Raw genomic sequence first — 24,209 nt, 5'->3', positions numbered from 1 at the left:
GAAAATATTAAAGTCAAAACTTTTAAAACTGACCCTGAGAAACAGATTTTAAATCATCGTCTTCAGTTTCTTCAGTTTCAATAAAATCCTGTAATTTCTTCCAAATGTTTGAGTCATCAAATTAAAAAAAGCAGGATGTTTGGAAACGATCTCTTAATTAAGCAGATCCTGAACTCGAGCGGCTCGCTCTGCCGCCGCTCTGCAGGACGGCTGCTTGTTTTGGCAGCGGCGCCCCCCCACCACGTGTAACTGAAGCTTTTAATTGCTACCGGAGGAGCTCACTGTGAATGGCTGCCGTACAACTGGCAGCTCAGCTAACCGCTTCAAGATGTGGACGGAGGCCGGCGGCGCCGCGAGGCGACGTGCGCAGGGCGGTGGAAAGAGATCCTCCCGCAGCAGGACGACCTTTGACCTGATGCAGAGTCACAGTTTACTGCTGCGGCTCGATACCGGGCGTCAGTTTGAGTTTGAACACGACTTCAAAGTTGTAGAATTTGAACGATTGTTCGGAATTTGAAAATAAAAAGTGGCTCCTTCTATGATTAAAGAAAAAGGAAATATAAAAATGCAGCAATTTTTTATTTTCTGGCATTTTTACATTAAAGTGCTTTTCACAACTGATTCAACAGAAATAATATTTTGAGTTCAGATCATGTTCAACCTGGTCGACGACAGCGATGTGCTGCTTCTTCTCTAGATTAGAGACAGGAGTGAACACCAAACACTTAAAGCAACATGATGTAAGTTTTACTGGGCAGCAGCGCCCCCTGCAGCCACATGAGGGGAACACTGGATATTACCCATGATCCTCTGCTTCCTGACCCTGAAGAGCTGCTGCTGTAACAAATCCACCAAACTCTGTTCAGAATTCTTCATGTTTTAAAGTTTCCTGCTGAATATTGGAGATAAACTCTGGTTTTTAATAACTTCAGAGTGTTTTTAACTGATCTCAGTTCAGCTTCACTCTTCAGCTGCAGCTGGTTGTGACAGTTGAAGCTGACTCTCAGTCAGTTCTTCTCACAGGAGATGGAACCCACTCAGCAGAGTCACAGAGAACAGACGTTCAGGGAGAGAAGGAGGAAACTTTCTCATGTTCACACTCACACATCAGACTCACTTTCATCCAGCTGCTGCTTTCAGGTAGAAGAGTTGCTCAGTGTTGATTTAAAAACAAATAAGTATTGTGTTGTACAGGATCCTTCAAATCTCAGTATATGGAGCTTCAGAAATCTCTTAGATCTTCTGTAAAGTCAGTTTCAGCTCCCTCACTTACATGACTAGAAAAGATCTGACAAGTGCCCAGTTGTTTCCGGACGTTTCTGACGCTCTAGGAGAAGCTGAGCTCAGTGAATCCGGCCACGGGCAGCGGCGCCGGGCTCGTCTTCTCCAGCTTCATCCCCGTCGCTCTCTTGGGTTTGGCGAGGCGGCTGTGGTGCAGCAGGCTGAAGAAGTGGAAGCGCTCGCCCATCTTCTCGGGGTTGGTCAGCATGTCGTAGCTGCTGATCAGCTGCTTCCTGGTGGACGGGTCGCTGCAGTTCCTCAGCAGAGCCTGCAGAGGGAGTTTAAACATCTGGAGATGAGACGTACTTCTGGTTCCGATACACTGCAGAGTGCTCGGGGGTGGAGTTAAAGAAAGAGATCGTCACAGCTCCAATAATCAATAGTTCTTTATTGATGATGTAACGTTCTCTCTCCCAGTAACAAGCCACCGCTGCTTCTAGCTCCATCAACAACAAGAGAAGAAACTAAAGATTCACCTGCATTCGTGTGTCGATGCCCATGTTCTTCAGGAACGTCCTCTGAGTGACAGGTCCCAAACAGGCCACCCCCCCTCCGGCTATGCTCCGCAGGTAGCTGAAGTCGACGTCGGCGGTGAGGTCGGCCGAGCCGGGGGAGGCCAGGACGTCGTGGAGCCGGTGACCTTTAAAACCCTGACGAATAACAGGGAGAAGAGAAACGTCAGGGAGGGTCGGGCCTCTGACGCATTTAGAAAAGAGCATTATGGGTAATAGATATTCACAAAGTTACAGCAACACTATGCAACTGTGAGAGCTAACTGACATGTAGCCCCACATTGATATAAACATAAAAGACACTTCATCGCTCACGGACACGGAGCCAAACAGAATCAATCCCCACGTGTAGCTGCAGAGGGCGCTGCTGCTCAGTAAAGGTTACATAGTGGTTCTTTAAATTTAGCATCGATAATTGTGCAGAAAATCCAGATTTACAATTTGATATCACAAGTTTTTAGTCCTAATGATGTGGGTTGTGAGGTTTAAATGTGTTTACGTGAAATAGTAAAAGCCAAAAAACATCAGTGAGCAGCGGAGGAAGGAGCAGCGGAGGAAGGAGCAGCGGAGGAAGGAGCAGCGGAGGAAGAGGAGCGATGAGTCAGTCGACCCTGGTTTCCCCCCCGCCTGCAGCAGAGGAGCTTCACTACTTCCTACATCTGCTTCCTTCAACTGTAACAGAAGAGACGACCGGACAGAACGTCCTCGCTTTAAGGTCCGGATCTCAAACTGATCCTCACAAACACGTTTGGTTTGGAGCTCAGAACCTGAAGGACACACAAAGGACTTCTGGGTAAAAGTTTTACAGCTAAAGACGTCCACGAGAATAAAAATAAGCAAAGTCTTGTAGTTTGTAAAGGTCGTTGAAAATGTGTATTTTCAGAAGGGGACGTGCAACCTGCTGTTCTTCAATCATGTTGTGATAGATTGTAGTTTTATATTGTGTGTAATTCTGTGTCATACACTGAAGTGATTCAAAAGAATAAAACGGTGAAAGTAAAAATACTGAGTAATTACTTTTATCTCAGTTTGTTTTATACTTTATTTTGCAACCACACTAAACCAAACCTTGTGTTTTATGGACGGTGTTTGGAGCAAAGAGTGTAAGTAAAGACGAGAAGAGTGATAGCGGTGTATTTGGTTTGCTCCATGTCCCATTTGCTAACATTCGATTTGGATTTCAAAATGGAAAGGGAATTTTAAAATTTTTATACATGTGATCATCTGATCTCTAGAAAATGTTCTTACTCTGAACGTGTCCGTCTTGGTTCCTTCGTGGCCGTAGTCGGCGATCAGCGCCGCGCCGCCGTCCTCCACGATCCTCCGGGCCAGCTGCTGGACGATGACCCCGCCCTCTGCACACACCTCCACATGATCCCGCCTTTCATCGGCCTGACAGACACACACACGGGTACCACATCACATGCCTGCGCCTCTTTTCAACTATGACATATTAAACCGCTCATTATTTGATTTTTGAAAACACAGAAATGAATGAATCCTCCTCGTCCTTCACATGTGGTTGGATATAAACAGAAGCTGAGCTCAGACTGGATCTGAAACTGTCTGATGATAACGTCGAGCATCTGGCACCATGTTCAAAGAGGCTCCGCTGAGCCAGAGACCAAATCAAACAGGCTGTGGACGTATAGATGGTTCAAATGTGGGCAATTAAAACCAGATGGAGACTAAGAAACAAACCTTAAAGAGTTGGTCTGAGTCGGTTCATTTACACACGAACTCAAAGTTTGATCTGAGCTGTCTGAAGAGATTCATTTTCACAAATCGCTTTAAAAAGTATTAACTTCTGTTTTCCCTTTCCGAGTGCGTCCCACCGTGGGACCAGCAGCCTCCTGGTTGTTCAGGTACTCACACGAACGAATGTGGACGAGGCCAGCGTGGGAGACGGAGTCACGACGAACCTCAGCTGATCGGACTTCTCCGGGTCGATGTCCACCATAACCTCCCTCCAGCCTTTCTCCGTCCTCTGACCACAACAAACAAACACTATTAATATGTAACGACACTCGAATCTTCAAAATATAGACGAGTGGAAGTGATGAGTTTGGACACAATAATCAAATATAAAGTTCAGAGTGAAATGACAAAAGTAGAATCTAATAAAATCCCACATTTCAGAAAGTCTCAGCTACAAAGAAGGGGTTTTATTTTACTTTGACACCATCTGGTGGAAAAAATATATATAACACATGTGTCACTGGTGATCAGGGATGTGTGACACAAATTATATTTATAATCACAGTAAAGTTTTACACTTGGTGACTTTACCTGAAACTTGTGGATGGGCAGAGCGTCGAAGAACTCGTGAGCGATAAAGATGCTGAAACCTGAGAGAAGAAGAGAGACAGTGAATGAATAAACTTTACTCATCATACAATCTCTCTTAATAAAGAAAAAACATGCAGGGATGTCTCTGTGTCCTCTAATCTGAATTATATGAGAATAAAATACTTTTTCTGGTGTTAGGAAAATGTTTAATCCAAAAACCCAGAATCGCTGTGATGTACAAACTTTCCAGCAGGTCTGTCTTCTACCTGTGGGGACGTCGTCTAAGCGGCGGTACCAGGACACCGGGAGGCCGGCTGCAGTTTCCCCGCGGCGGTAAACCAGCTCGTCCTCTGCGTCCGCCTCCCGGCTGCTGTCCCTGGTCAGAGTCTGGGCCTGCAGCCGACTCAGAGCCGGACTCACCTCGACCAGGTGGAGGGACACCGAGGCCTCACACAGAACTGACTGCAACTGACTGAACACCTGGAGAGAAGTGACAACACACGTATAATTAATATTGTTGTATCGTCCAAGAATGAAGAATTTTCTCCTAAAAATAAAGACGACAATGTACAAACGTCATCAGTGAATATCAATTGACCCAGAGAAGTTTTCTGATCTTTGATAAGACGAGTTCTCACCCTGAGGACGTCGCTGGCCAACGATCCTTTTCCAGGTCCGAGCTCCACCAGCTGCAGCTGGTTGGGTCGACCTGCTCCCATCCACTCGCTGAGGATCCAGACGCCGAGCAACTGGAGGGGAGATCAACAAACACATTTAAACAACAGCAGGGGAGGAAGGTCTGTTTGACTGGGCATCATTCAGCAACATAACATTTTAATACTTTTGAATTTAACTCTTCATCTGTGCCAGAAAAACTTGTTTCCAGTTTCCATGTATTTCAGCCTCACCTCTCCAAAGATCTGACTGATTTCAGGTGAGGTGATAAAATCCCCGTCCGGTCCGAGCATGTTGTTCCTCACATAATAACCCTAAAAGAAATCAGTCTGAGTGAGTGATACGGACTTTGTTCAGGTTTATTAAAATGATAACAGTGCCTGGGACAGATTCATTTACCGTCACAGGGTTGGTGAGAACCTCCCTCATGTACTCGGCCACCGAAATCGGACCTGTGGCTTTTAATTTGGAGGTCAGGTGTCTCAGCATGGACGGTCGGCGTTTGTCTTCATCCGGCGAGGAGCTGCAGAGGAGTCTGGTCTGAGCTGCTCGCCATCGCACTGTCACACACAAACATTAGATATTTATTTTATTAGGAAGTTTAAAAAGAATATATATATATATAAAGGATCATCTTAAGCTAACATGTTTTACACCCCGTCTTCTGTGTCTGCTGTGGTTGTGTATTTCAATTAGTGATAATTATATAGGTCATTTTTAAGAAGTTTATATAGAACAAAAGATGAATCTGTTTATTTAAAAGTACATTTGCACACAAATCCACACTGAAGAGTGATTACCTGCAGCCATATAACTGGATGGATATTCACACATAACAGACAGTAATACTAACTATACTAATTAAAGTGCATGTTTATAAATGTGATTTCTCTTGTGTTTTATATGTTTTAGTCGGTGATTTGTGGATTTTGTGACAGTAACATGTTTGTGACAGTAATACAGAAATAAGAGAATAAACAAGACGACGTCACCTGCTGCTGCTGAGCTGAAGACTCCGCTGAGCAGCTGCTGAGTTTTAAAACCGAGGAAACTTCTCATACTTCTGAATTTTCGTATGAATTCATTGAGACTTTAAACTTCACTTTAACTTTCTGCCCTGACAGGGTTAGCTGCTAGCCGGTTAGCATTAGCTTCGTCGGGTTATAAGCGCGTTAAAGGTGGAAAACGACAAGATCCGGAAACAGAAACCACGTGTTATCTTCGGATTGAGAATTCAAACACACGCACGTGTTGATTTGTCCCGGACTGATGTTTAAAATAGATAAAACCAGCAGAGTTCACGTGCAGGAGCTAAACGCTGAAGCTAATGCTAAAGCTAAGAGGCGGATGAGACGAAAGACTGAATATCCGGTAGACTTTTCAAAACAAGGGCCATATCCAGGATTTTGAAAAAACTTTAGTCATGAACACAAATAAGTTTCAGAAAAAGCTTTTGTATTAAAACACACAAATTATATTATATTGTATTTATTAAACTTCGTATGTTGTGGTTTAAATTCCCCAAATCTCCACCGTCTCACAGGCAGCTGAGGGGAAATGTATTTGAACATATTTAAAAGATAAAATAAAACCTTAACATGTGTAATATACTGTAAGTGTGATGGTTTAAAGTGTAACGGGAGTAAAAGTCTCATCTCATCTTATTACAACACGTGTTAAAGAAGCTTTCGCTTTATTTTGAAAACAATCTTTCTCAAGTCGGTGACAACAAACGCTCCGATTGGATGACCTCTGGTGACGTAGTTCAGAGAAACCACGTGCACTGAACTCTTTCCTGTATTTTTTTTTCTGAGTTTTTCGAGTTTTCAGTTTTGACGTAAAAAAAACTAAACAAAATAACGTTTAAAGTTTTGCGCAACTTTTCTCTTCATATTCAATTTTAATGCCACGAGGGAAAGACTTGCGGAAATGCCCCGGTGACGTCACCTTCTTCCTCTTCTTCCTCTTCCGGGTCACTGTCCTCACGCTGCAGCAGCAACATGGCGAGAAGCAAACAGCGCAGGAAAAGAGAGAGTTTGAAATGTGAAGGAGACGAGGAGGAGGAGGCTGGAAACTGCGGAGGAGGAGGAGGAGAAGAGGAGGAGGAGGAGGAGGAGGATGGGGCAGCTGATGGAGGTGAAGAGACAGGGAGGAAAGACAAAGGAGGAGAAGAAGATGAGGAGTTCAATCTGGAGGAGGTTCTCAAGCTCGGAGGAACTCAGGTGACAAACCGTTCAGAAGCTCGTAGAGATTTAACCTGCGTGTTTATGATCATCAAAACACATTAAACTCTTATCAAAACACATTAAACTCTTATTAAAACATATACCTCAATAACTCACTGACAGCCTGAGCCGTTTACTTATATAAAGTCATATTTACAATATTCATAAAGTACAAACAGCTGATCTAAAATGTAAAAGCCATTTGACTGTGTTTCCAGTTTAGATGTTGTGTAATCCATAATACTGACGATAAAAACTGTAATTGACTGAGCTGCTGATTAACGAATCACCTGTTTTGTCTTTCTTCTTCTCTCCTCCGCGTCCAGGCGGACTACATCTTCCTCGCCGGCCTGGACGACTCCAACGACCTCGTCGATGGAGGCAAGAAAGGAGCCATAGACGACCTGGAGGAGGGCGAGCTGCAGAAGTTCATCAACAAACTGGGCCTCAAGGCGTTCGCCGGACAGAGCGTCATCGCAGACGAGCCAGAGGGTGAAGACGCAGGAGAACCGAGCCAGAAGGAACCGAGCCAGAAGGAACCGACACAGGCCAAAGCCAAGCCGGCGTCCGGAGAAGAACAAGCCTCCAGCGCTCCGCGGAAAGTTACCGGTGAGCAGCCGGCAGGAATCACACCAAAGACCAAGAAGACGAAAACCACTGCCGCGAAAAAGGCAAAACAGAACGTGAACGTGTTTGAGTTTCAGCAGAGGCTGGTCCTGCTGGTCAAACCTGGAGGGAAGTGGTTCGACCTGGACTACAGCGCCGAGGGTTCCACCGCCACGCAGGATCCACAACTGGTCTCCCAGTACAAGGCGCTCGCCCAGCAGCTGTTTGAGGCCGATGTGGCGCTCTACAAGAGCAAGAAGAACCTGCAGAAAGGAGCCAACTCCTCCTGGATGAAGACCGTCGTCTCCACTGGCGTGCTGGCAGACAGGATGGCGGCCATGACGGTTCTGATCCAGGACGCTGCGGTGCACACGCTGGAGCACGTGGAAGGCCTGGTGTCCATGGTGAAGAAGAAGGGCAGCCGGCGGATGGGTCTGATGGCTCTGGACACGCTGCGAGAGCTGCTGCTGTCCGACCTGCTGCCGGAGCACAGGAAGCTCCGCACCTTCGCCCAGCACCCGTTCGACCAGCTGGAGGAGAAGGCCAGCGGCAACAGGGACGCTCGCGACCGCCGCCTCCTCCTCTGGTACTTCGAGCACCAGCTGAAGCACCACTATGCCGAGTTCGTGGTGGCTCTGGACACGGTGGCTCATGACACGGTGGCAGCGACCAAGACGAAGGCGCTGGCCACCGCCCATGAGCTGCTGTGCAGCCGCCCGGAGCAGGAGAAGGCGCTGCTCATCCAGGTCGTCAACAAGCTGGGAGACCCCGAGTACAAGACGGCGGCAAAAGCGTCGTACCTTCTGGAGACGCTGCTGCACAAACACCCCAACATGAAAGTGGTGGTGTCCTGCGAGGTGGAGCGGCTCATGTTCCGGCCCAACATCAGCCCGAAGGCGCAGTACTACGCCGTCTGCTTCCTCAGCCAGGTGATGCTGAGCCACGACGAGGCCGAGCTCGCCACCAAACTCATCACCATCTACTTCTCGTTCTTCCGCGCCTGCATCAAGAAAAAGGACATCGAGTCGAAGATGCTGAGCGCCCTGCTGTCGGGCGTGAACAGGGCGTATCCGTACGCCAGCGCCGGAGACGAGAAGGTGAAGGAGCAGCTGGACACGCTGTTCAAAGTGGTTCATCTGGTGAAGTTCAACACGGCCGTGCAGGCGCTCATGCTGCTGTTCCAGGTGATGGACTCGCAGCAAACCGTCTCCGACCGCTTCTACGTCGCCCTGTACAGGTGAAACATCCTTAAATTGAGAAAATAAACACGAATGCAGATCTTTCCTTTTGGATTGTTAAAAGTTAAATAGCTGTAAATCGGTCGGACTCTGTTTCAAACTCTGACTTCATCTCTTCTTCTCTGCAGGAAGCTGTTGGACTCGGGGCTGTCGTCGTCCTCCAGGCAGAGCATGTTCCTCAACCTGCTGTACAAGTCGCTGAAGGCCGACATCGTGCTGCGGCGGGTCAAAGCCTTCGTGAAGCGTCTGCTGCAGGTCAGCGCCGAGCAGAACGCCAGCTTCACCTGCGGGGCGCTGTTCCTGGTGTCCGAGGTGATGAAGGCCAAACCGGGTCTGAAGGTCCTGCTGCAGGAGGACGGGGTGAGACTGGGGCAAAATGGGGAGATAAATGGGGCAAAGTAGTAACAAAATTCAAATACAGAAAATACTTATCATTTATACGTTTTATATTCTTGGCAGAAATAAGATTCCATAGATAATAAACACCACGACAGTTTTAAACGGTCTTAAATATTGATAAAAACGTATTTAACGTATTTCCTCCTCCTAAAGTTTAGATGTTTAGATGTTGAAGTTTGTTTTTAACTCGACTTCCTGCTGTGTTCACTCAGGACGGAGAGGAGGAGGAGTTCAAAGACCTCGCCGAAGAAGGCGATGATGAAGAGGAGCGCTTTGTGGACGCTGACAAGCTAGAGGAAGGAGCGAGTGCAGAGAAGGTGGAGCCCAAACCAACGGCATCGTGGGTACATCATCAGAACCTGGAAGGTCTGTGATCTGAGATAACTGATATCTGTGTTTGTTCATTATTCAGTCACAGATATGTCACGTGACCTGATGTCCACATTTCAAATAATAGACTCGAGCTGTTAAACTTCATAACCATTATTATATATTTCATCTTTCCTCCCTGTTTACTTCCAGGAGGGAAAAAACAGCAGATCTACGACCCGCTGCACAGAAACCCGTTATACTGCGGCGCCGACCACACGACTTTATGGGAGCTGCAGAGGGTGAGACGCACAAATCACAATAAACACAAAGGTGTCGACTCATTAAGGAAGCTTTGGATGTCACGCTGTGTATAATGACATTTTTATACCTTCATATATACTTCAACATTTATTATGACTTGCAGGGAATAAACTAATGTTTCTGAATCCCCTTCAAACTGATTCCTGTGTTTCTCTGTCTGCAGCTCACTGTGCACTTCCATCCGTCTGTGTCACTGTTTGCAAAAACAATCCTGGAGGTAAAATTTAACTTCTCATGAATCAAACTACTTCTTTATTTATTACTAGAGCATCGGTTCTGTATCTGTGGAGTTTGTATCTTTCACATTTAGTCTCAGATGGAGTCAGATACTTTACTGTTGTCCCTGTTTTAAGAGGCTTGTTTTGTTTATTTGCTTTTTTTTTATTAGAACATATAATCCTGAAAAGATTGAATATGTTAACCAGAAGTGTTTTCTGTCCACAGGGAGGATTCATCCTGTACACCGGGGACCCGCTGCAGGACTTCACCCTCATCCGCTTCCTGGATCGATTCGTCTTCAGAAACCCAAAACAGCTGAGGGGAAAACGTAATGAATTCTTTAGTTATTGATTATTAAATATCTGATTGATAGTCGTACAATGCGTCTGTGGTGAAAACCTCAAATCCAGGGCAGAGTAACACAAATGAGATCAGAGGAAAACCCAGTGATTCATGAATCCAGTCATCAAATAAACAAAAAGTTGTGGGCAAGAAAAAAGATAATTTCTACTTTCCTGTTTTACTTCCTCAGAAAACACGGATGCTGCAGCGATGATGCCCAAACAGAGGCTTCCTCTCAACTCTCTACCAGGTGAGTTCACAGCACATCCTCTTCTCCTCTTGTTCTGAACAACATTTAGTAAGAGATGATTTTCTGTCTGTCGTCAGTGAACTGCGAAGAGTTCCTGTTGAAAGAGGAAAGTCAGATTCCTGTGGATGAAATCTTCTTCCATCGGTGAGTCAGAAACCTTCGTCTTTCATCCACTGGTTATGTTTTCAACTTTTTTATTTTTGTTGAAATGAATTCCATCTCAGGTTTAAAAGAAAAATGGAGAATTTAGAAAGAATCAGTACAATCTTCTGCCTCATGGAACCACAACAAAAACACAGGAAGGAGCTTCTAGTTTGTAATGTATCCATCGTCTCTACAGCTTCTTTAAGAAACGTCAGCAGGAGAAGCAGCTTCGTCGTCCTCGTCGGGACGGAGACAACGAGAGCGTGGATGACGTGGACGATGAAGAGTTTGAGAAAATACTCGGTGAGTTGCAGAGAGACGATCTTTTTACTTACAGCTTCTGTTCCAACAGACTTTGAACCTTTCTGACACGATGTGACTTGTGAACAGATTCCTGTGAGGGAGACTCGTACTTCGCTGACCTGGCAGTTGATGATCTGGACTTTGCAGGGTGAGTTTCGATCATCAGGTTTTTATTATGTCTGCTCGTGTTCTGTTGTTTTTAATATGGATGAGACAGACACTGTTTATCAACCTACCTGCAAATCTCCATCATTCCCTGTGTTCAATATGAATTAGTTTCATTCACTCGTCTCCCACTCGACATTTCTCAGTAACGTGAAGAGTAAAAAAGGTAAGAAAGGCGCTGAGGCCTCTGACTCGGACGACTCGGACATGGACGACCTGGACGATGAGGAGGTGTCTCTGGGCAGTATGGACGAGGAAGACTTCGGAGACGAGCTGGAGGACGAAGGGGGGACGTTCATGGACGCAGGTGGAGACGACGACGATGACGACGAAGGTAGCGAACGTGCTGATAACAGATTTATATTAATTATAATCTTCATGTGTGTTTGCTGTTTATTGGTTCAGTGAATATTTAGAGGTTCACTTTGCTCCTGTGGGAGATTCTGGTTGTTCCAGCCCCGATCTGGAGACTAAATAAAATCTTCTTCTTTATTTCTTTGCTCTGTTTCAGTTCCAGAGTTGGAGGATGACGATGGTGAGAACAAATTTCCTTTTCTTAACTTGTGTTCACCTGAAAGTAACGCGCTGGTTTAACGTCTTAATGTGGCTCCGCTAACGTTTTAGTAACAACACAACATTTAAAACACTGAAACAATTAAAAACAATTTACAAACACCAAAATAATTCCACTGTAGCTGCTGAAAAATTCTATTTGAAAATATGTATGTAAACAGTCGCGTGCATCATGTAAATCTTTTATTAGATAATGAATTAAGCATCTTTTTCCTGCTGTGAATAATAAAATAATAAAATATTAAAATATTTTCTGTGCAGATTCACAGGAAGAGATGGAGACTCCTCCCACCAAGAAGAAGAGGAAATCCTCCGAGGAGCTCAACTTCTCTGGATCTTTAGGTCTGTGCTGAGTTTATTTAACATTTAAAATGAATATATTCTCACATCAACTTGTTTTTTAAATAGAATAATTTGTGGTTTCTGGTCTCAGGCTCTAAACCGGGGAAGAAGAGGAAAGGAAAGAAAGACACGGCCATGTTTGCTTCTGCTGAGGAGGTGAGATGATGAAGTGATCAGATATTCATAGTTTGTATAAGTCAACAAATTGATTCATCTGAATCTTGTCAAACCTCTTGGACTCACAACTCACAGCTTTTTATCTTCTTCAGGGAAAGTTTGTTTTAGAGATGAAACCATTTGTAGGATAAGAAACTTGATTTTGAATGTTTGCTGTTTTTCAGTTTGGCTCGCTGCTGGACGAGAACGCCGGCTCCAAGTTCGACAACATCGGGCAGAACGCCATGGCCAACACGGACAAAGCAGGTGAGACGACGTTCTGCTCAGTGCACTGAGACAAGCCTGTTTGTATAAATACAGAATAATTACTATAAGAGAATGTTTAGAGAAAATATGAATCGTCATTTTCACCTGTTCTGATGAACAACCGTTAAAACCGTTAAATCCTGTTTGTGGATGAACAGAAGATTCAAACTATTGTTGTTGCAGCTGAATTCAAAGTCTTGTTATCAGGATGAAAAAAGACAGGAGTCAGGATTTTCTTCAGTTTGCTGGACACCAGCTGAGTTTAATAACTTCTCCACAGAGAAAATCAACCACATCCTGTCAAACTCTATTTCAAAGATATGCAGCTTACATCAATACAACATATTCATATTTTACTTAATGTCCAAATTGATGCTTTAATCAACTTTCTTTATATTATATTCAATCAGAAAAAGCCTGAAACATCAATTTGAATAATTATAAATGTGGACTTAGTGTCACAAGACTGTAAATGCACATTTAGACTTGAATTCAAACGGCTGTAATTAACTCTTTAATTAACTTCAGCAGCAGCATTGTGGATCTAGTGGTTCAGTCCACAGTTTGTAAGAAGCAGTCGTGTTGACGTCTTGTCTGACACTCGGTCCCTGCAGGTGTGAAGCAGTTGAAGTGGGAGTCTCAGCGTGACGACTGGATCCAGGGGCGCGACGCCCAAACGCTCCGGAAGAAGAAGACCGTGTTCAACAAGAAGAGGACGACGACGGCCGGCCGAGCCAGGACCGGAGCCAGGACCGGAGCCAGGACGTTCGGGAACAGGAAGAGGAAGAACTGACTGTAGATGAGGACTTCATAGAGGGGGGGGCTTCAGTCCTGTTTGGCCGACCAGGCCTCGTGGTCTCCCTCTCGGATCCCGTTCACCCCCGCCCACTCGTTGGACTGGTAGTAAACTGGGAGGAAACAGGAGCAGAAACTGGTTTTCAGGGGTCCGCTCCACTTCCCCACGTGGAGAGCAGCCATGTTCTTCTTTGGTTCACGGGACATTACTTTCTAATCATCGTGTATTTCTGTGAACATTTACACTTTAATAAATATCCAAGAGATTTTCTCCTATTTTAACTTTTAACATTCAGAGTGAATCCGTCGTGTGTCAGAGGTTCGTCTGCTCTCACCTTCTAGGATCGATGGAAACCGTCTGTTCACGGTGTTTCTGAAATCTGTGGAAAACCAAATTAGATAAAAACATTGTTATATGGAGAAAATGTGTAAAAAACAAGACAGACTAAATATTTAAGTGATTTTATGAGTAGAAATGATTCATGCAGTTTGGAAATTTCATTCATATCATTGAAGTAAATGAATCATTTAAGACTTTGTGCAGTTATTTGGGGGGGGGGGGGGGGGGGGGGGATGTTTCTGGTGGAGTGAAAAAAATGTGTCAACAAAGTTTAGAAGAATCTAAAAGTTGAACCACAAAGAACGAGAAACAGGGAACATTTTAATATCGGACAAAGTTTGGTTTCTGAACCAAGAATCACCAAATAAATAAAAAGTTATTTCTGAGATGCAACATAAAACCCTAGAAGCTGACGTCATTGAGTTGAAACGTGGAGAAAGTTTATAGTTGAATTAAACAAAGTGATAAAAACCTCTGCTGCTGTTCATCGTGTGGAACAGACCATAAACACCGAAGAGTCCCAGCAGCTCCAGAGCGACCACGGCCTTCACCAGCCTCTTCGTCACAGGGTTGGGAGACATCTGGACTCACGTGTACAAAGCATGACAAATATTATATATATATATATATAAATTCTATATAGTGACACTTCTCTCTCAGGAAGCCTCTGGTTTCATTTGATGACCATCGAGCCTGTAGAGACTTGATTCACTGATTTAACCCTGAATAACCTCTTTGACATTGAAGCTACAACCGAGTGGATTTGATGTTTTCATGAAGTGAACAGTTTCTGTTTCTGAACTCACCTTCAGCTCGACGTTCAATACAGAGTCACGTGTTCCCGACGCTCCTCTGCCCTCGTGTTGGCTAACAGGAGCTAACAGCAGCTAGCAGGAGCTAACAGCTGAATGAAGCTCGCAGCTCAAAGATGCTAACTGAAGCTAATGGCTAAGATAAACTATCGGCTCACACAAACGATATTTACGAAGCGAAGCTATCAGCTAACAGAAGCTAACGGGCTCAACAGAAACTCACAGCCAAAAGAAGCTAACGACCTATGCTAACAGCTAGTAAGCTAACAACAAACCTCTTAGGTACGGAAGCCCGTTTGGTTCAAATCGTCGGCAAACAAATTGATATATTACAACAATGATAACAAGGATTATATTCATGTGTTAAATGTGAGCAGCAGAATTCTACGTGATATTTAAAAATAAATTCATTCATTCATTTCCAGGGTGATAACTTTACTAAATAGCTGAAGACAAGAATATTTATACAGTCAGATAATAAATTATACAACAATAAATAGTGTTTATATATTATGACTTTGTTACAGGACGAGTCGTTGCACTTTTCTTCTTTAAAGTTAAATGTTTAACTTCTCTTCTCCTGATTCACTTTGTAGATATTTGATCAGACATCATTTTGTGTTTGTGGATCATCACTGACGTCTCCCTCTGTGATCCCCACGTGTTAATACTCATGTTTAATCTATTTCTTATTTTAGATCAAGAAAAATAAAAAATACTCATTTGTATTTGTGATTTTTTTTTTGTCTGTAGTGGCAGGAGCACACCAGTAGGTGTCAGTGCAACAAAACAACTCAGGTGAGAGGAGACTTCAGGTGAAACCCAGTGATGAGCATCATGAGAAAAACAATGAATTTAGACCTTTAAACTATTATTTACAAACAGACTAATCCAATATTCATCTATTAATTAACAAATTAAAGAGGAGAATCTGCTGATGAAACACAGATTTGTAGTTTTATGGAGCAGGGACCTGCTTCCTCCCTGCAGGTCGCTCTCTCATGTGGACCCTGTCTCTTGTGGACCCTGTCTCTTGTGGACCCTGTCTCTTGTGGACTCTGTCTCTTGTGGACTCTGTCTCTTGTGGACTCTGTCTCCTCTGGACTCTGTCTCCTCTGGACTCTGTCTCCTCTGGACTCTGTGTCTTCTGGACTCTGTCTCCTCTGGACTCTGTCTCTTGTGGACTCTGTCTCTTGTGGACTCTGTCTCCTCTGGACTCTGTGTCTTCTGGACTCTGTCTCTTGTGGACTCTGTCTCCTCTGGACTCTGTCTCCTCTGGACTCTCAGCTGCTCGAGCACAAACGATAAGAGATGATATTTGTTCGTCTGAGATGATGTTTGCTGCAGGAGAAGCAGCTGCAGAGGAGAAAACACAACATGATGCACGAAGGACAAATAAACAAGTTTCCTGAGGCTGATAAATAAAACAAGTTGTGGGGGGGGAAGCAGTTTGATGATCACTGACTAGAGCACAGACTAAATAAAGATGGACGACATAACGGCTCTGATGTTTGTTCAAGTGTTTCTGATCACTTTGGTTTTAATTAGTTATTTGATGATATAAAAACAGGCTGAGACGTTATGATTGACAGCTGAGACGGACTCGTGATTGGTTGAATACACGTATCAGGACCTGGATGCCACGCCTCCACTCCACCATCACTTCTGCACAGACTCTGACTCCAAATGACGTCATCAGCACAAGATGGCAGCGTTAGAATTCAACCTATTTTGGCTTGATTACAGTGGGAGGAAGTGGAGATGTGTCGTCTGAGGTTCAGCTTCTGTATGAAATGATGATGTAAACAATCACTAATACATAGTTTGTAATAAACACAGACCTGTAACAACTATCTGTAGTTACATGGTCCTTTTTGAATCAATATCAGTTTGAAAAAGCCACTTTTAAACCTTTTATTACTGCGTCTGTGGCTTCGGTGAAGAATTCAGCCTGTGACCCTGCAGTGAAAGGTATTCTGGGTTGTTTGACGTCGACAAAGGGAGGAACAGGCCTGTGTGTGTGCAGAGAGCATGGTGGTCCTACGCCCGTTTCCCCTCACCTCGGCTGTGTGTACCGTCTGTCAGGTCGTCCTTTCAGAGTCACCACCAGGTAAATACACTCTGTGGGACCACAAATAGTGAGAGGAGGAGGAGGAGGAGTAGGTCAAAGAGGAAGAGGACGAAGAGGAAGAGGAGGAATCCTGCCAGTCTCCTCTCTCTGCTTGTTTCTCCTGTTGAACAGAACATGAAGAAAACATTGAGGGGGAAAAAAATCACCTTCAAACTTCAAAATGTTTATTTTCTATGAGTTTAAAGGTGCAGTGTGTAGAATGTAGTGACATCTAGTGGTGAAGTGTCATGTTGCAGCTGAACACCCCCCCCTTCTAAACATGAGAGAGAACCTGTGGCAGCTTCAGTCGTCATAAAAACTCAAAAGGTTTAGTTTGTCCAGTATGGGCTACTGTAAAAAACATGGCTGCCTCCATAGAGAGGACCTGCTCTTGATGTAGATATAAAGTATTTATATATAAAGTATGTAAATATAAAGTATGTAAATATAAAGTATGAACATATAAAGACTCACTCTAGGGTAAAGAAAACAATAATTCATTCAGATTTAGACGAAACACACCAACAGATCCTTTTCACCTGAATCTTACAGACTGGACCTTTAAGTTTCCTGAGTATCGATGTAAATACTGTAAAGTACAATTACCTCAGTACTTGAGTTGGTTACTTTCCACGTATTAAGTAACCGGAGGGACGACGCATAAATCGAGTATGACGTCATTATTTACGGTCACCGGGGGTCACGTGCCGAGGTGTTGATCATATTCAGGGGGGTGGGGGGGGGGGCAGCAGAGGGAGACGTCTGATTGGTCGCCGGCTCCGCAGTTTGCAGCGCGAGCGCAGGTGGCACAGTCCAGTCAGCGCGCGGAGCTCGTGCGTCCCGGTCACGATGAGCCACGAGTCCCGGTGAGAACCGGAGAGGACGCACCGGTACCGGGGGACAGCGGAGCACAGGTCCGGGTTCGACCCCGCGTGTTTGCAGCGGTTTGGATGAGCGTGCACGATGCTGAGCGCTTTTAAGATGGAGGCGCACGATCACCCGGACTGGAGCGGCAGCAGCTACTACGGAGAGACCGAGGTGTGTGCACTGTGCTGCGGGTACACGAGGAGGAAGAGCCGCTGGTTCTGAAAGTATCGATCAGTTATTGATCAGAGATTTAATCACGTGCACGGAGGAGGCATAAGAAATATATAAACATCTAATTAACTTTACTCAAGATCCACTGACTGGATCATTTCACATCCAATTAAATGTACAGTTAAGTTTGTAGTGAAAAGTAAAGATATGAAAGTTATTTGTATTTATTATTATTTCATATTTTAACTTTTAACTACTTCTAATTCTGCACTGCATTAAAATAACAGCTTCTCTCTGTTCAGTTCAGTTTTGGAACAAACGTGATCATCTCTCATCTGATCAGACATTAATGTTCAATAACTAAAATATAATCTTTTACTTTCTAAATATTCTCTGCTTAGAAAAAATCAAATCTTCAGTTTAGAAATTTTATTTTATTGTATTTTCTCTTTGGATAATTGTCCTGGTTTCCACTGGAGGTAATTCCCTTCATGAGAATAATTATTATGGTGATTGAAAATATACACAGAAAGTAAATTCAGATTTGTTCTGTAGAAAAGTTAAATTAAAGTTTAGAAAATCAGATCTCAATGTTTCTAAGATGATAAAAAAAACTTCAGATTAAAAGTAGGTCACACCGAGGCCACATTATGTAAAGTGGATGTCTAACAATGTTTTACTGTTAAAGTTACATGTTCTGCATCCATCTTGTGTTATTAACAATTATTGTTTGTCCTTTTCAATCACACGGATGTTAAATGTAAAATGTTAAACATGTAATAATCCTTTATTAATAATACATGTATATATTACTGTGACCAGATATGAGCAATGACCACACCTTTCCAGACCCAGAGGTCGAATCCTCTGTTTCTGGAGGCTTGTAGATTAGTTGTTTTCAGATCCAGTATTTTAGGGTTTGATCATGAATCCCACTGATCAGTGTTTGTTCCCCTGACTCGGATCCCTGGTGGTGGAGAAACTCTGAAACTCCATTTAAAGCTGGATATTGTTCTAGTAAGAAAAGTTGATCTGAAACTATGTCATCGGTTTTTCTGAGACCGTTAATTTCAGTAATGTTGAGTTGCTAAATCAATAATGACGACCAAATTAAACAATCTTAAAAAAAAAAGATTTAAATGCTCGATTAAAATAAAACTTGCTGAGATTTATACAATTATGAAAATGTATTTTTTGCTGGCTGGGTTTAGTCGTGACCTTTTATTTCTTTAAATCCTGTTTCACACAGTTGACTCTACCTGATCATTCAGGTCTATCGTGATAAACACAGGCCCAACATTTAACCTGAGGAAGAAGCAAAGGCAGAGGTATTTTATTTATGGTCCTTCTTATACATCTGGAAAATTAAGAACCTTTATTTCCTAAAGTATCTGAGTTTAGAAAACATTTGATAAAAAACATTTAAAAAGTTAGATTTATTAATGGATCATGGAGAAAAGCCAGAAATAAAGAAATATGGAGGAAACAAATGTAGCTTAATGTCTGTGGTGGTTGTTTGATTGAAAATATAAAATAAGAGATTAATGACTCATAATAAAGGTGCATTAACATTAAAATGCACGTTTGTGGCATGAAATGCAGTCGACTTTAAAATATTAATCAGCAACCATTTTGATAAATGATTATTAAAGTAGCGTAACAATAATATAATATCAGGCTACTTTCAGTTCCAGCTGCTAAAAGTGTTGTAGGATCCAAAAACCTGAGAATTCCTCAGATTTCACTTTAGTTCTTTTTAAATAAAATTAAAGTTAAAGACATAGCTTCAATAAACCAGGTCAACACAAGCACACATCTGATCTGAAGAGACATGAGACCTTTTCTATCAGACAAATGATTAATAACGAAGTTAAATGTTCTAATACGAGATATTATTTTAAAGAGAAAAAAGGATAATTTGGTGTTTGTGCTTATTTGTTTTAGTTTTTTGTGATTTGTGATCTTGTTTTTTATGAAAATTATTATAAATTTTAAACTGTTATAAAGTCAAGTGAGGCTTCGAGTAAATGATCAGTGATATGATCATCCAGCATAAATAACAATAACAGTGATAATAATAATGATACTAATAATAAGAAGAGGAATATCACTAATAATAGTAATAATACTTCTGTGTGTTTCAGTGTTACATGAACTCTGGTTTGTCCATGAACTCCATGAGCGGCTACATGAGCGCGCCTGGCATGACCGGCCCCGGCACCATGAACGCGCCCTACGTGAACCCGGTGGGGGGGAGCCACTCGTCGGTACCGGGCGGGATGTGTCAGAGCCCCGGGGCCGCGGTGCACCCTGGAGCCGGGATGGCACCGGGCCTGAGCTCCCTCAGCCCGCCGCCGTACGGCAGCATGATGAGCCCGGTGTACGGGCAGGCCTGCAGCCTCCGGGCCCGGGAGCCCAAACCCTACCGGCGGAGCTACACGCACGCGAAGCCTCCGTACTCGTACATCTCCCTGATCACCATGGCGATCCAGCAGGCCGCCGCCAAGAGGCTGACGCTGAACGAGATCTACCAGTGGATCACCGACCTGTTCCCGTTCTACCGGCAGAACCAGCAGCGCTGGCAGAACTCCATCCGCCACTCGCTGTCCTTCAACGACTGCTTCATCAAGGTGCCCCGCTCCCCGGACCGGCCGGGCAAGGGCTCCTTCTGGGCCCTGCACCCGGACTCCGGGAACATGTTCGAGAACGGCTGCTACCTGCGGCGGCAGAAGCGCTTCAAGACCGGGAGGAGGCCCGGGCCCGGGGCCGGGGCTGGGGCCAGGGAGGCGGCGGCGGCGGGGAGGCCCGGCTCGGAGGGCGGCTCGGTCACCAGCACCAGCCCCGGGTCCGACTCCCAGCTCTCCCCGGCCTGCTCCTCCTCTCCTGCGGCCTCAGAGGTGAAGAGCTCCGGGGTCAAAGCTCACCGGCCCTCCAGCCCCGTGCGCGTGCCCTCCCCTCTCGCGCACACGCAGCAGCTGTTCTCCCATCATCACCATCACGCGCTGCTGATGCACGAGGCCACTCACCTGAAACCGGAGCCCCCCCACCACCACCACCAGCACCACCCCCAGCACCACCCCCCCTACCCCTCCTTCAACCACCCCTTCTCCATCAACAACCTCATGTCCGAGCCGCAGTACGGAGGGTACGGCTGCCCGCTGTCCGCAGCCCCGCTGGTGGCCACCAAGCCGGGCATGGACCCCCCCCACACCGACCCCAGCTACTACCACAGCGTGTACAGACCCATCATGAACTCATGAAACCAACAACCTCACGGAGTCAGCAGTGAGGAGGCCACAGAAACTGTTTTCCACGTCCATCCTGTCATTTGTGCAACAGATAAAAATCTTTATATAGAAACGACTTTTCTCTTATTGCTTTTATTTCATTCGATTTGTTTACACCAACTATAAACAACCTTTTTTTATTTTATAGAAATTTGTTTTTTACTCCAAACAACACAAAAACGTATAAAGTCCAGTTCACCAAGGAAAATAATAAACCAATAAGAAAATACTTGAATAAACAGAAGTGAAACAACTCAGACAAATTCTGTAGGTAAGATTTAAAAGCCACAAAACAAGTAAAGATAAACTTCAGTATAAGTATACACTTAAAGTATATTTGTACTTTATATTGTCACATTTGTGGATGCTACTGTGCAACCTTTCAAAATTAAACATTCACTTTGATAAGGCCTAAAGTTTAAATTAAACCAAACCAAGTAAAAGGAAAAGTAGAAGTAACGTCTGAAATCAGATTTATTTTTCCATTTCTATTCTTTTTAAATTGCACCTCTAACACTGAACATGTCCACGATGTCCTGCCGACACGGGTGAAAAGCGTGAGCACGAGTGTTTTCCTGTCGAATCCCATTAGCAGCCGAGAGGAGGGATGTTTCCCAGCTGATAACAGACGTCACGCGTCACCGTCCAGCGGCGACCGGTTTTAATTTACCGCTGCAGCTCGGGCAGCCGGACGCTGTCAAACATGAGGATGTCTCAACGTTCACCATCGTCGGCCCGTTAGATTCACTGTAAATAAAGATGGGTGACGAGCGGGTGGCCGCCTGCAATATAGGTCAAACCCCCGGCCTCCTCCAGGTTAGTGGACGGGACACCAATCAGTGCAAGATGGCAGCGTTTTTTTAATCCCCGGTTATTTTGGCTTCATTTCTAGATAGTGGGAGGAAGTGGAGAAACGTCGTCCATCTTTATTTAATTTAATAATTATGAATTATAGACACAGCAGCACGTCCTAATTCTATATGATCTATTTATCTATATTCACAAGCTGCAGCATGTTCACATCATGGACTGAATATAACGATGGACAACCTGACATCTGCATGACTCTATAGGTCCTTAACCCGTCTCCTCCAAGTTAGCAGATGGGACATGGACATGGACACCCCCCCCCCCCCCCCCCGCCATAATGTTAAATAAATGTTTCTCAAAGATGGCTTCTGTATTTTAGGTCGTTCTTATCTCCCTGGTGTTTGTTCACGTGTTCATGTTTCGGATCAGTTTGGTTTTAATTAGTTTTTTAATGATATGAAAACAGGCTTAGGCGTGATTGACAGCTGAGGCTGGCTCCTGATTGGTCAAACATGTGTACTGACGGGACCTGGATACCACGGCTCCATCCCCCAATCGCCTCTGAGCAGACAGGTGATGTCACGGGGCACGACGGCAGCGTGCAGGGACATTCAGGCTTTATCTCTGGAGAGAGGGAGGAAGTGGAGACTCTGAAACACTGCAGAGAGGCAGTGAGTCGCTTTCATGAGCGGTTCAATATCTCTGACAAGTTCTCTCATAGCATCGTGTTATCACATTTCTAATGACACATAAAAAGCTTAAATAAATCACGAGTGAGTATTTACTGATGTGAAAAGGTCTGAAGCTTGTCTGAGCCACGGACTTTATTACAGACCGACCTGAACCTATATTCTGTAAGAACCCGTCGACTCCAGTGGACGTGCAAAGTTACTTCTGCAGCACACGACTACAATTCCTCCTGAAGCTGCTGCTGGTGCAGCGGCAGAGAAACGATGCAGCTTCGTCCTGGAAGCTTTCAGAGTGTCGGCGTCCACAGACAGCGCAGGTTGTTGATTAACTTTACACACAGGATCAATAGACTGTGTCCCAACATCATCTCATGTTGAATATTAAACACTTCAGTGTCTCTCGGCCGCACGTTCAGCCGGAGAAGATGTCGCTCATTTAGGGATTTACAGCAAACCTCAAAACCACGGCTGACGATCGACCTGTACATGTACACGAGGCGCTGAGGATATGGCAGATATTTCATTATCAGTGTATATGTTACATGATTCAATACATTTTGGTGCAAGAATATAAAACTATGTTTGTTGTGTAGGTTACTTTGCTGCTTCAAAACCCAGTATTTCTATTCTAAGAAGTGAAACATGGACTGTTTCCTAATATATATATATATATAATTATGAGCTACATCAATGCATCGGTCTCAAATCTCAAATCTCAAATCTCAAAAAGCACAAATTTCCTCCAACGACCGTATTTGTCCCAAAACTCTGATACAATCCAGAACAGCTTTTCATGAGCGAGCAGAGATGTGTTATAAACAAAGATCGACACCTGATGCTTTTATGTGAAGTGAAGTTTAGGTAGAAAAACAACAGGGTTAGTTTTAGGGTTAAAATAAGTGTTTTATCACCACTAAATGTCACTTCACAATAGAGTTTTGGTTTGAATACAGATATTTCACATGTTAAAACGTGTCAGGATCTCAGACGTTGGCAGGGTTCATCCTCTGAGGAACAGGAATGTCTGTTTAAAATGTCGCGAACATTCGTCTGTTAGCCGTTAAGATCTTGTGCTTCACAGACGTGCGGTAACAAACATGGAGGCTCGGAGGTTTAAAGGGGAACGTGACGCCCGACATACATGTGTCACTCCGCAGAGAAACATCATCTAAAGAGGAAAAATGAAATCTCGTGGTGGTTGATTCTCATAAACAAAGGTTCGTGTCAGTGCTGCGGTGTGAGCGGCGGTTTCTTCAGGCTCGCCGCCGCAGAGCGTCTCCGTTTGCTTAAGAAACCAATCAGCACGTTATGAATAATAATGACCCGTTTCTGAGGAGGAATAATGGGAAGGCTGCATGCAGAGCCGGTCGAGGTCAGGGCTTAGCCAGCGATGCTGTGTTTGGACAAGGAGTGTTTACCACACACACACACGCATGCATACATATGAGGGATGTCCTATCTTAAGCTCTGTATGCACAACTCCTCCCACAGTCCAGTTCAGACCCTTCAAGAATTAAAAGCAGAGTCTCATCACCAGATCTGAACTAATGGTTAGAAAATGGTTTGTGTCTCCATCAGCAAGTTAAAGTGGCCCTGGAGTGAAAATTAAATGAATCTGTGTGACTGTTAGAATCCAATGATTTATTATCTGGCATCACCAGCGGGTCAAAGCTTACACTTGTCCACATGGACGGATTACTGGACGGGCC

At 44.2% G+C, this 24,209-nt stretch overlaps 4 protein-coding genes across 7 annotated transcripts; 2 read left to right on the top strand and 2 right to left on the bottom strand.

The window, feature by feature from the left end:
- Positions 1–1,087: 1,087 nt before the first annotated feature.
- ndufaf7 (NADH:ubiquinone oxidoreductase complex assembly factor 7) lies at positions 1,088–6,123 on the bottom strand. Its single transcript, XM_034580666.1, has 11 exons — positions 5,750–6,123; positions 5,157–5,317; positions 4,991–5,071; positions 4,721–4,831; positions 4,349–4,562; positions 4,083–4,141; positions 3,667–3,780; positions 3,042–3,185; positions 1,758–1,931; positions 1,229–1,549; positions 1,088–1,117 (listed from the first exon to the last, which is right to left on the bottom strand). Exons 1-10 carry the CDS (start codon positions 5,814–5,816, stop codon positions 1,328–1,330), a joined length of 1,347 nt encoding a protein of 448 aa, XP_034436557.1. The 5' UTR covers positions 5,817–6,123; the 3' UTR covers positions 1,088–1,117; positions 1,229–1,327.
- A 594-nt stretch (positions 6,124–6,717) lies between these two features.
- cebpz (CCAAT enhancer binding protein zeta) lies at positions 6,718–14,005 on the top strand. Of its 2 annotated transcripts, none has more exons than XM_034580599.1 (17): positions 6,718–6,979; positions 7,309–8,825; positions 8,955–9,186; positions 9,438–9,591; positions 9,748–9,836; positions 10,022–10,075; positions 10,303–10,405; positions 10,610–10,669; positions 10,747–10,813; positions 11,010–11,116; positions 11,204–11,264; positions 11,428–11,610; positions 11,791–11,816; positions 12,116–12,196; positions 12,288–12,352; positions 12,538–12,619; positions 13,234–14,005. In XM_034580599.1, the coding sequence occupies exons 1-17, from the start codon at positions 6,758–6,760 to the stop codon at positions 13,410–13,412; spliced, it is 3,282 nt and encodes a 1,093-aa protein (XP_034436490.1). In that variant the 5' UTR covers positions 6,718–6,757; the 3' UTR covers positions 13,413–14,005. The 2 variants fall into 2 exon arrangements, with proteins under 2 accessions (XP_034436490.1, XP_034436489.1); XM_034580598.1 differs by having other exon boundaries at positions 6,734–6,979; positions 11,428–11,615; positions 11,793–11,816.
- Positions 12,854–14,998, bottom strand: LOC117758773 (protein CEBPZOS-like). Of its 2 annotated transcripts, none has more exons than XM_034580731.1 (4): positions 14,561–14,998; positions 14,227–14,335; positions 13,750–13,794; positions 12,854–13,527 (listed from the first exon to the last, which is right to left on the bottom strand). In XM_034580731.1, exons 2-4 carry the CDS (start codon positions 14,333–14,335, stop codon positions 13,445–13,447), a joined length of 237 nt encoding a protein of 78 aa, XP_034436622.1. In that variant the 5' UTR covers positions 14,561–14,998; the 3' UTR covers positions 12,854–13,444. The 2 variants fall into 2 exon arrangements, with proteins under 2 accessions (XP_034436622.1, XP_034436623.1); XM_034580732.1 differs by lacking the exon at positions 14,561–14,998 and adding an exon at positions 14,448–14,520.
- Positions 14,999–16,085: 1,087 nt separating this feature from the next.
- Positions 16,086–21,071, top strand: LOC117758738 (hepatocyte nuclear factor 3-beta-like). 2 transcript variants are annotated; one of them, XM_034580680.1, is made up of 2 exons: positions 16,086–16,676; positions 19,859–21,071. In XM_034580680.1, the coding sequence occupies exon 2, from the start codon at positions 19,865–19,867 to the stop codon at positions 20,972–20,974; it is 1,110 nt and encodes a 369-aa protein (XP_034436571.1). In that variant the 5' UTR covers positions 16,086–16,676; positions 19,859–19,864; the 3' UTR covers positions 20,975–21,071. The 2 variants fall into 2 exon arrangements, with proteins under 2 accessions (XP_034436571.1, XP_034436570.1); XM_034580679.1 differs by lacking the exon at positions 16,086–16,676 and adding an exon at positions 17,411–17,714.
- The last annotated feature ends 3,138 nt before the right edge of the window (positions 21,072–24,209 follow it).

The sequence above is a fragment of the Hippoglossus hippoglossus genome, chromosome 24 (genome assembly GCF_009819705.1).
Source record: "Hippoglossus hippoglossus isolate fHipHip1 chromosome 24, fHipHip1.pri, whole genome shotgun sequence".
Classification (NCBI taxonomy): domain Eukaryota; kingdom Metazoa; phylum Chordata; class Actinopteri; order Pleuronectiformes; family Pleuronectidae; genus Hippoglossus; species Hippoglossus hippoglossus.
This window is presented reverse-complemented; position numbering and strand designations above follow the sequence as displayed.

Bases quoted from the DNA above. Each gene is read 5' to 3' on its own strand.
- ndufaf7 (XM_034580666.1), bottom strand. From the start codon at position 5,816: ATGAGAAGTTTCCTCGGTTTTAAAACTCAGCAGCTGCTCAGCGGAGTC. The intron at 3,186-3,666 runs GTGAGTACCTGA...TGTGTCTGTCAG, and splicing joins CCTCGTCCACATTCGTTCGT to GCCGATGAAAGGCGGGATCA. The intron at 1,932-3,041 runs GTAAGAACATTT...GTTATTCGTCAG, and splicing joins CCAAGACGGACACGTTCAGA to GGTTTTAAAGGTCACCGGCT.
- cebpz (XM_034580598.1), top strand. From the start codon at position 6,758: ATGGCGAGAAGCAAACAGCGCAGGAAAAGAGAGAGTTTGAAATGTGAA. The intron at 10,406-10,609 runs GTAATGAATTCT...TTACTTCCTCAG, and splicing joins AAAACAGCTGAGGGGAAAAC to AAAACACGGATGCTGCAGCG. The intron at 11,616-11,792 runs GTAGCGAACGTG...GCTCTGTTTCAG, and splicing joins CGACGACGATGACGACGAAG to TTCCAGAGTTGGAGGATGAC.
- LOC117758773 (XM_034580731.1), bottom strand. From the start codon at position 14,335: ATGTCTCCCAACCCTGTGACGAAGAGGCTGGTGAAGGCCGTGGTCGCT. The intron at 13,795-14,226 runs GTTTTTATCACT...GGTTTTCCACAG, and splicing joins CACGATGAACAGCAGCAGAG to ATTTCAGAAACACCGTGAAC. The intron at 13,528-13,749 runs GTGAGAGCAGAC...GTTTCCTCCCAG, and splicing joins GTTTCCATCGATCCTAGAAG to TTTACTACCAGTCCAACGAG.
- LOC117758738 (XM_034580679.1), top strand. From the start codon at position 17,640: ATGCTGAGCGCTTTTAAGATGGAGGCGCACGATCACCCGGACTGGAGC. The intron at 17,715-19,858 runs GTGTGTGCACTG...TGTGTGTTTCAG, and splicing joins GCTACTACGGAGAGACCGAG to TGTTACATGAACTCTGGTTT.